The sequence below is a fragment of the Clinocottus analis genome, unplaced genomic scaffold (assembly GCF_023055335.1).
Source record: "Clinocottus analis isolate CAN_PGR_092001 unplaced genomic scaffold, fCliAna1.0.p SCAF_32, whole genome shotgun sequence".
Classification (NCBI taxonomy): Eukaryota; Metazoa; Chordata; class Actinopteri; order Perciformes; family Cottidae; genus Clinocottus; species Clinocottus analis.
Genome location: NW_027176065.1, coordinates 1,817,318 through 1,828,491, shown reverse-complemented (window position 1 = coordinate 1,828,491; position 11,174 = coordinate 1,817,318). Strand labels below are relative to the sequence as shown.

Here is an 11,174-nt window from a genome sequence, read left to right as displayed (position 1 = left end):
GGAGCCACTAGAGATGGCTCCATGGTGAAAGGATGACATTCATCCTTTCACCATGGAGCCACTAGAGATGGCTCCACGGTGAAAGGATGACATTCATCCTTTCACCATGGAGCCACTAGAGATGGCTCCACGGTGAAAGGATGACATTCATCCTTTCACCATGGAGCCACTAGAGATGGCTCCACGGTGAAAGGATGACATTCATCCTTTCACCATGGAGCCACTAGAGATGGCTCCATGGTGAAAGGATGACATTCATCCTTTCACCATGGAGCTACTAGAGATGGCTCCATGGTGAAAGGATGACATTCACCCTTTCACCATGGAGCCACTAGAGATGGCTCCATGGTGAAAGGATGACATTCATCCTTTCACCATGGAGCCACTAGAGATGGCTCCACGGTGAAAGGATGACATTCATCCTTTCACCATGGAGCTACTAGAGATGGCTCCACGGTGAAAGGATGACATTCACCCTTTCACCATGGAGCCACTAGAGATGGCTCCACGGTGAAAGGATGACATTCACCCTTTCACCATGGAGCCACTAGAGATGGCTCCATGGTGAAAGGATGACATTCATCATTTCCACTGACAGTTCAGATCCGTTTAGTTTTTCTGAAGCTTTTGCTGTTAATTATATTTCTCAGTAAAAACAATCCTAATTGGCAGGTTTGACTTTTAAAAAGTGGGAAATGGAAATGTGTAACGTGTTCACCTGAAGTCCAGATGCGTGTGAATTCAGAACATTTCCTGCTCTTCACTGTGATGGATGCATTGAGAGCAGAGCTTCATCTCACAAGAGACAGAAGACGCTTTTCTCTTGTGAGGAAAGACCAAAGACCAAAGACCGCTCAGGCCGTGATGCTCTGCAGGAAGCAGACCTACAGGTCGTAGGTCACAGGCCAGAGAGAAGAGGAGGAAGTCACAGGCCAGAGAGAGGAGGAGGAAGTCACAGGCCAGAGAGAGAAGAGGAGGAAGTCACAGGCCAGAGAGAAGAGGAGGAAGTCACAGGCCAGAGAGAGAAGAGGAGGAAGTCACAGGCCAGAGAGAGGAGGAGGAAGTCACAGGCCAGAGAGAAGAGGAGGAAGTCACAGGCCAGAGAGAGGAGGAGGAAGTCACAGGCCAGAGAGAAGAGGAGGAAGTCACAGGCCAGAGAGAGAAGAGGAGGAAGTCACAGGCCAGAGAGAAGAGGAGGAAGTCACAGGCCAGAGAGAAGAGGAGGAGGAAGTCACAGGCCAGAGAGAAGAGGAGGAGGAGGAAGTCACAGGCCAGAGAGAGGAGGAGGAAGTCACAGGCCAGAGAGAGGAGGAGGAAGTCACAGGCCAGAGAGAGAAGAGGAGGAAATCACAGGCCAGAGAGAGGAGGAGGAAGTCACAGGCCAGAGAGAAGAGGAGGAAGTCACAGGCCAGAGAGAGAAGAGGAGGAAGTCACAGGCCAGAGAGAAGAGGAGGAAGTCACAGGCCAGAGAGAGAAGAGGAGGAAGTCACAGGCCAGAGAGAGGAGGAGGAAGTCACAGGCCAGAGAGAAGAGGAGGAAGTCACAGGCCAGAGAGAGAAGAGGAGGAAGTCACAGGCCAGAGAGAGAAGAGGAGGAAGTCACAGGCCAGAGAGAGAAGGAGGAAGTCACAGGCCAGAGAGAGAAGAGGAGGAAGTCACAGGCCAGAGAGAGGAGGAGGAAGTCACAGGCCAGAGAGAGGAGGAGGAAGTCACAGGCCAGAGAGAGGAGGAGGAAGTCACAGGCCAGAGAGAGAAGAGGAGGAAGTCACAGGCCAGAGAGAAGAGGAGGAAGTCACAGGCCAGAGAGAAGAGGAGGAAGTCACAGGCCAGAGAGAAGAGGAGGAAGTCACAGGCCAGAGAGAAGAGGAGGAAGTCACAGGCCAGAGAGAGAAGAGGAGGAAGTCACAGGCCAGAGAGAAGAGGAGGAGGAAGTCACAGGCCAGAGAGAAGAGGAGGAGGAAGTCACAGGCCAGAGAGAGAAGAGGAGGAAGTCACAGGCCAGAGAGAAGAGGAGGAAGTCACAGGCCAGAGAGAAGAGGAGGAAGTCACAGGCCAGAGAGAAGAGGAGGAAGTCACAGGCCAGAGAGAAGAGGAGGAAGTCACAGGCCAGAGAGAAGAGGAGGAAGTCACAGGCCAGAGAGAAGAGGAGGAAGTCACAGGCCAGAGAGAAGAGGAGGAAGTCACAGGCCAGAGAGAAGAGGAGGAAGTCACAGGCCAGAGAGAAGAGGAGGAAGTCACAGGCCAGAGAGAAGAGGAGGAAGTCACAGACCAGAGAGAAGAGGAGGAAGTCACAGGCCAGAGAGAAGAGGAGGAAGTCACAGGCCAGAGAGAGAAGAGGAGGAAGTCACAGGCCAGAGAGAAGAGGAGGAAGTCACAGGCCAGAGAGAAGAGGAGGAAGTCACAGGCCAGAGAGAGAAGAGGAGGAAGTCACAGGCCAGAGAGAAGAGGAGGAAGTCACAGGCCAGAGAGAAGAGGAGGAAGTCACAGGCCAGAGAGAAGAGGAGGAAGTCACAGGCCAGAGAGAGAAGAGGAGGAAGTCACAGGCCAGAGAGAGAAGAGGAGGAAGTCACAGGCCAGAGAGAGAAGAGGAGGAAGTCACAGGCCAGAGAGAAGAGGAGGAAGTCACAGGCCAGAGAGAGAAGAGGAGGAAGTCACAGGCCAGAGAGAAGAGGAGGAAGTCACAGGCCAGAGAGAGGAGGAGGAAGTCACAGGCCAGAGAGAAGAGGAGGAAGTCACAGGCCAGAGAGAAGAGGAGGAAGTCACTTGTGATTTGTTGAGCTCAGCAGAGGAAAGAGGATCAACACTGCACATGAAGCTCTGGTGGTTGGTCCTCTCGGTTCCTTCCCTCGTGCAGGACATGCAGTAATGATATGCCCTCAATCCTTCCCCGTTAATGGGATCCTGGTTGCAGTAAACAGGAGTGTGTGATCTCCTCTCTCCTGGTGCCTTTAATAGTTCAGTCCTCGGGCGGAGAAATAATACTCTAAATAAAGTCCTCAGTGACGCGTCGCAGGGAAACATTTATCTTTGCATCTTCTCTTCAAAGCATAAAAAAGAAAAGCAGATTCCTGGATAACCAGCCGGCAGTCTGGAGAGCGTCGCTGCAGAAGTCGGAGGTGCGAGTTGCTGGAGGTTAAACGATAACTCCTTAATCTGGAGTGCTTTGACATTATCCCTCCGTATCGCTCTGAGAGACGATGTCTGCCGCCCAGCGCTTCTTCTTCAACCTCCCGTAACCACAGAGCTCCTGAGCGTCTCCTCTCCTGAAGCTCTCCAACCACCGGGACGGACCGGCTGAGGCAGAGAGTCACCACATGGAGGAAGTTCTGTCTTCCATTGAGACGGAGCCACCGAGGCCTCCTGCTGAGAGGAAGAGACTCTGCTTCTGTAGTAGAAGTTTATTCTTCTTCTGCTGCTGCTTCTTCTTCTTGAGTAGAAGTGTCTTCTGCTTCTTCTTCTGCTTCCTCCATGCTCAGCATCCGTTTCCTTCTTCTGGAGGGTTCATCTCTGTGAGGATGAATGAATGAATGACGGCGTTGATCACTTGTGTGGGTGCTGATAATCTGACCTGAACCTGTAAATAAGGTGAAGAGCTTCCTCTCTGAGCGATCACAGCCGAGCTGCTGGAGTTCAGTTGCTTTGGATATTATGGTGAATGCTTCTTTAGATAACTGGGCCACAAAGGCAGCAGCGATGCAGGAATGAGTCCATACCACACAACGTTGTGTTTTAGTCCCTTTGTTAAGCGGAAACAAAGGACGTGCATGTTTCATAAGAACGTTCATCCTCTCCCCGTCACCGATGCAGCGCCACACAAAACAAACAGTGGAGCAGCGGAGAGCTTTTACAACACAACACACACCGCTTTTACAACACAACACACACCGCTTTTACAACACAACACACACCGCTTTTACAACACAACACACACCGCTTTTACAACACAACACACACCGCTTTTACAACACAACACACACCGCTTTTACAACACAACACACACCGCTTTTATAACACAACACACACCGCTTTTACAACACAACACACACCGCTTTTACAACACAACACACACCGCTTTTACAACACAACACACACCGCTTTTACAACACAACACACACCGCTTTTACAACACAACACACACCGCTTTTACAACACAACACACACCGCTTTTACAACACAACACACACCGCTTTTATAACACACAACGCTTTTACAACACACAACACTTTTAGTACACACAATGCTTTTACAACACAACACACAACACTTTTAGTACACACAATGCTTTTACAACACACAATGCTTTTACAACACAACACACAACGCTTTTACAACACACAACACTTTTAGTACACACAATGCTTTTAGTACACACAATGCTTTTACAACACACAACACTTTTAGTACACACAACACTTTTAGTACACACAACACTTTTAGTACACACAACACTTTTACAACACAACACTTTTACAACACACGATGCTTTTACAACACACAACACTTTTACAACACACGATGCTTTTACAACACACAACACTTTTACAACACAACACTTTTAGTACACACAACACTTTTACAACACACAACACTTTTACAACACAACACTTTTACAACACAACACTTTTACAACACAACACTTTTACAACACAACACTTTTACAGCACACAACACTTTTAGTACACACAACACTTTTACAACACACAACACTTTTAGTACACACAACACTTTTACAACACAACACTTTTACAACACACAACACTTTTAGTACACACAACACTTTTACAACACAACACTTTTACAACACAACACTTTTACAACACACAACACTTTTACAACACACAACACTTTTAGTACACACAACACTTTTAGTACACACAACACTTTTAGTACACACAACACTTTTACAACACAACACTTTTACAACACACGATGCTTTTACAACACACAACACTTTTACAACACACGATGCTTTTACAACACACAACACTTTTACAACACAACACTTTTAGTACACACAACACTTTTACAACACACAACACTTTTACAACACAACACTTTTACAACACAACACTTTTACAACACAACACTTTTACAACACAACACTTTTACAGCACACAACACTTTTAGTACACACAACACTTTTACAACACACAACACTTTTAGTACACACAACACTTTTACAACACAACACTTTTACAACACACAACACTTTTAGTACACACAACACTTTTACAACACAACACTTTTACAACACAACACTTTTACAACACACAACACTTTTACAACACACAACACTTTTAGTACACACAACACTTTTACAACACAACACTTTTACAACACAACACTTTTACAACACAACACTTTTAGTACACACAACACTTTTACAACACACAACACTTTTACAACACACAACACTTTTACAACACAACACTTTTACAACACAACACTTTTACAGCACACGCTTGCGTCACGCCTCGTTCACAGAAACCTTTTCCTTGTTAGAAAGTGAGGTCCAGAGGCCGCTGTGAGGGAATCACCTGCACGGCTTCATTTGTCACATTAACAGAGAAATTCACCAAGAAGCAAAACCAATTTTATCCAATTAAAGCGCTGATTGGAGCCCAAAACACGAGCCTGACCCTTTTCTGAAGCCGCAGACATGAACCGCTGCTTCTCCTGGACCGCCGGCTTCCAGCCGCCGCCTACGCGCTGACCCGCATGAGTTTTTACAGAAGCTCAGCACGGACAGATTGAAGCAGCAGATTCTGTTAAAAACACCTTGTGATTTCAGTACATTGAGACTTGTAGATTTCTGGAAATGTTCAGATCCCACAAGTCGGAAAGCAGTTTGATGGAAACGAACAAATTCATTCAAACCTCAACGTTACGTCTGAAGCTTCAAACTATAATGTACAGCCCTAAAAATAAATGATGTTATATTATATTGTTAATTATATCATGGATATCTTTTCTGGAAAATTGGTGTGAACCCGAATCAGACCTCGAACCCGGCGGGTCAGAACCCCAGTCTGGTTTTGGGCATCGACTCAAACTGGACGCCGGACGAGAATGAACAAACTGAACCTAGAAAACATTCTTCACATTGTTCAGTTATCAATTGTTCAGGCGTGTTGGCCTTTTTGTTTAACTTCAGCTTTTTTAAGAATCATTGAATTGTGCGTTTTTTTTCATAAATGGTGAGTGGAAAAAACAAAACCAAAAGAAGAACACTGATCCAGTGTTTATATATATATATATATATATATATATATATATATATATATATATATATAGATATAGATATATATATATATATATATATATATATATATATATAGATATAGATATATATAGATAGATATATCTATATATATATATATATATATAGATATATCTATATCTATATCTATCTATATAAATATATATATAGATATAGATATCAAAACCACTTGGATCTGGAGTACATCCAGCAGCATCCTCGTGGAGTCGTGTTTCTTCACTTCTCCTCCTTGAGACTTGTTTCTTTCCACCGGGTCACCAGCAAGTAGACGGGTCCCGTGTTCCTCTTCTTCTCTGTGGAGCCTGCTGGCCGTGCTGTGCAGGTGTGAAGCTTGTCAGGTGCAGATTGATCGCAGAGCTCAGCGCTCACCGAAGCTAACACTGACAACCAACGAGCACAGCATGCTAACTGTTTATGTTGCTAGCACGAGAACACACTTCTGGAACGAACGTCATCAATGAATTCACTCAACGTCCAATGGCTGAGTCAACGTCTATGCTTTGTTAAAGCAGCTCTGATCTGCTGAAGGTCTGTCGTTGCAGGTGTGAAGACCTCAAAATCTATTTCCTGTTGTTTTTTCAGGTCAAAAGAGCATGCGAGTCACCAGCCTGCTCATTTGCCAGGGGCTGCTATGGGTGGGCACGGCCCAAGGCCTAATTATCACTCTTCCAGTTCCCAAACTCGAGGGCATCCCCAAAATAACAGGTACTGTGATTGAACGGCCTCTTGAGTGTGTGTGTGTGTGTGTGTGTGTGTGTGTGTGTGTGTGTGTGTGTGTGTGTGTATTTTATTTCTTTCTTTCCGCCGTGATAGAAAATGACTCTGCACTGCCCCATTATTGAGGTCACACTTCACACTTCTCTCGTGGCTCTGGGACCCGGTGAAGGTATTACCAGGCGGGCCAACACACCGATCATCGTGTGTGTGTGTGTGTTTATATATAATGTTGCAGGGTTATTTAAGAAAATTGCCTGCCAGCGTTTTGTTAATTATGCCAAGTGAAGGAGGTCGTTACTTTCCCCACTTGTACAAACTGAACTTCAAGGCCCTTTTGTCTGAGCTCGTTCATTGAATACGATGTAAACACACTTCACACCGTCGCCGTGACAGCCCGGTTACGAGCCGCTCCTCGCTTTGGGGCGTGTCCCCACCGTGGCAAGCTAGCGCTGCTGCTAGCTCCCCGCTGCTGCTAGCTCCCCGCTGCTGCTGTCGCGTCCCCGCTGCCCGAGTCGAGCCGGGGCTGGTCCCGCTACCTTTGGTGCTAGTAAAAGAGGTTGCAAAGTGCTAGCAAGGACCAGGGAGCTCGCAACAGTGCTAGCAGAGAGCTAGCAGCAGCGCTCGCTGGCTACAGCGGAGAGCTAGCAGCAGCGCTCGCTGGCTACAGCGGAGAGCTAGCAGCAGCGCTCGCTGGCTACAGCGGAGAGCTAGCAGCAGCGCTCGCTGGCTACAGCGGGGAGCTAGCAGGGACACCTACTGAAGGTAGTAGCGTCCTGCCACCCGACTTTTACGGTAAAAGTATTACAGTTTAATCTCTTTTGAGTGACATGAGCTCAGTCTCAGAGTAGTTACTGGATGATGTGTGTTTTGTCATATATAACACATATCCTGCCTGCGTCCCTCAGGAAAGGGCATGGTCTCTCTGAATGCCCACTGCGGGCCCGTGGACTTCCTGGTGGCCACCAGCAGCGGCCTGTCCCCCGAGCTGCTGAAGAGGGACTCTGTGGGCGACGGCCCGGACTCTGCGTTCGGCGGCGAGGACCGCAGCGACACCTCCTCCCAGGAGTCCCTGCAGCAGTCGTACCAGGGGGAGGGGCGGGGCAAAGGCCGCGGCGTGCTGCTGCAGTACAAGCTGCGCTCCACGTCGGGCCTGCCCGGCCGGCCGCTGACAGCGCTGGGCGACGAGGCGTCCGACTCCTCGCTGGAGTCTCTGGAGCACAGCGTGGAGGACGGGTCCATCTACGAGCTCAGCGACGACCCGGAGATGTGGGTCCGCGGGCGTCCTTGTGAGCGGGACGGCGGACGCAGGGACAGGGTGATCTCTGCCGCGGTGGTCTCTGGAGGCAAAGGCTTCCGCAGACTGAAGGAAGGAGCGGCGGCGGCGGCTCGGACAAGCGGGGAGGGTTTAGAGAATATTCTGATGGTCTGGCAGCTGCCGCTGACAGTGTGACGGGGACAATACACATCTATACGGCAAGGAGATGGTATTTCTAGATGCAGTGTACCCAGCTTAGCTTTCAGATCAAACCGTTCCATGAATTCACAGATATTAAACACGTATGATGAAGGCGTGGGGTACGGAGCTCCACGAGCTGCGATTTCAGCTCGTGGAATGAGGAAGCTGAGCCGCGTGTTTACCAGCGGTACCGTCGGCCAATAGGATGCTTCGAATGTGCGTCATCACCTCAGAGGCCGCCGCGGATTAGTTCAGTGTGATCTTGGCGATCTGCTTCCTCTCCCTTGCCTCTTGCGTTCAGATGGAAATGCCTCAATTTAACCTCATCGCTGCGGCGCGAGCGCCGACCGCATTCATTTCATGGCGGTGGATTCTGAGCGAGCGAGCCGGCCTTTGTTGTGTCTGCCACGCTCTGCGGAGTAAGAGATGGACATCTTTTATCTGATCCTGTGGGAGAGATCCCATCTGTTCAGAGCAGAAAGCCGGGGTCTTCCACCGCATCACAAAGCACATGAGCATCGCTTTATTAGCTTCGCCTTTCTCTCGTCCCGTACAATGTGAATGCGAGATATTGTGTCTCAGAATTGAATCTGTGGTCTCTTGTTTCTTCTTTGTTCTTGTCTGGTTGCAGCTGTCGCAGGAATGATTTTTGGTGACAGAACTGTTTCAGGAGCGTCACGGGACGACAGACTGCTTCAAACGTGCAAAACTAAAAGGTAGCAAGAGTCAGAGATGACGCTGCGTGACATCACAGGATCTGACGCTTTGCGACACATTTCCAGTATTATCCGCCCCGCGTGCTGTAAATGCCCGATATGTATGTTCCATTATTGGCCCGACGGCGAGATGAAACGAACGCGTGGCGGTTGTTACGCGGCGCACATCAGCTGCAAACCTCCGTTACACATCAAAAACATGATGAAATATAAGAGGCTGCCACAGAGCCTGAGAGACGCCATTTTTACACATTAATATACGACACGATTCTGATTCACATTACATATGTCTGTATTACAATTAACACGCCGTGATGCGTTTGATCTCCAGAACTGATGTGTGTCGCATCAAAACTTGTTTTCATGCTAATATTTGGTACATATTTGGAGTTTAATGCAAATATGAATGTTGTTTATGACTGTAATATGAGGATGCATGCAAATATCTTCTCATCGCAACTCCATTTGTGAAACAGTAGCTGGTCTTTACCCTGACAGGCCTAAAAAAACAAACATTTTAACCACTTTTACTTATCAGATCATGAGATGTGTAAATACAACAACACGAGTGTGTTGCGTCGGTGGCACTGAGGGAATATTGGGTTCACTTCATAACTCCCTAATTTAAATGGCTGGTGGCATTGGCAGGCCTTTAAACATGCACTCTTGACATTGGCATGCATCTTGAAGAGAAACACAACAAGTATGTACTTTGCACTGCATATATTTCACAGTGTATTCAGCGAGTAGGCGGAGGCCGTGCAAGTAGCCAAGTATGAAGATCTTTGTGTATTTTCAATGAACAGAGCGATGGCGAAGGTTATGGTATGTAATTTTTCTCCACCTCTATCTCTACTTAGCCCTTTCCTCCACAAAAGAATCTCATCTTATCCTTCCACACGATGAAGCATGACAATTCATGTGTTGTGCGTCCCTGAGGCACATCGAGGTTTATTTTTCCTCTCAACTGAAGCATTTAACCATCCGATCCGCCAGAATCACACGACAAATAACTCTAAAATACTCTGATGTAAACTGTCGCTGTCATCTAAATGTAAATCTCACGTTGTCACAAACGTTTCCTCGTCCGACGCCGCTGGCGCCTCCACGGCCTCACGCTCGCCACAGACGTTGGTCGCTCATCCTCAACGGAGCGAGATCCTCTGGTTGTTAAGCTCATCCAAACAAGTGAGAGGTCAAAGTACAGCCTGGTGACATTTGGTGGGCTGGTACATTTCACTGCGTACAGGTATCATCCATGCACTGAACATGAATACTTATGAACGTACTGTACTACTTATTAAAACTGCTACTGTGCTAATTCAGCCTGCGTTTTCTTTGGTAACGTGGACTCTAACAGTGTTGGTGTTTTAAATGAGACTGTAAGTAACAGTCTGTGCAATTTAAGAGAGGACCTCGTTTATTACGTTATTTTAATCTTTTTAAATCTGGAGCATCAGTTGTAGTAACACATACATCTCACACCTGTCCGTTGTTTACGGAACGACTTTGACCTTTGACCTTTACGACCTGTGTGATCATCTGAGTGAAATGATGAAACCTTCCAGAAAGACGTTAACCTGGAACTGAAGGTGTTCCACTCACAGGCATGTAGAAACTGCTCATTTCCATTTGGTACATACTTGTGAAGTGTTCATGTCTAAACATTGTGTAACAAAGCCGACGCTGAATTAAAACATGTTTAAACTTGAGTTTGATCTTTTCTTCTATGAGCGAAAGAGAGATGTTGAGCGATGTTGCCGAAGGTCCTGGAGTTCATCGTTACGCTGATGATGTCACACTTTGCCTCGCTACAGATAATCCAGTCTTTGATGTATCATTTGGATTATCGTTATTCAAATTACGATAATCTTTCCCTTACGCTGCAGGAAATAACACAAATCTGTTGAGTGAAAGTTAATGTTTGCGATACACTTCCTTCTGGACATCTCATTATGCGTCACACAGTCCAGTTCACATGTTTTTCTTTCTGCTTTCACAAGAGC

The 11,174-nt window shown here is 47.2% G+C and overlaps 1 protein-coding gene across 4 annotated transcripts in view; it reads left to right on the top strand.

Annotated features, from left to right (window-relative positions):
• arhgef10la (Rho guanine nucleotide exchange factor (GEF) 10-like a) overlaps window positions 1-10,870 on the top strand; it is an 89,798-nt gene extending 78,928 nt beyond the window's left edge. For all 4 annotated transcript variants that reach the window (XM_068595931.1, XM_068595932.1, XM_068595930.1 and 1 more), the window contains 2 exons: window positions 6,862-6,984; window positions 7,902-10,870. In XM_068595931.1, the coding sequence (XP_068452032.1) occupies window positions 6,862-6,984; window positions 7,902-8,446 (668 nt within the window). In that variant the 3' untranslated portion in view covers window positions 8,447-10,870. The remainder of the gene's footprint in view (window positions 1-6,861; window positions 6,985-7,901) is intronic.
• The last annotated feature ends 304 nt before the right edge of the window (window positions 10,871-11,174 follow it).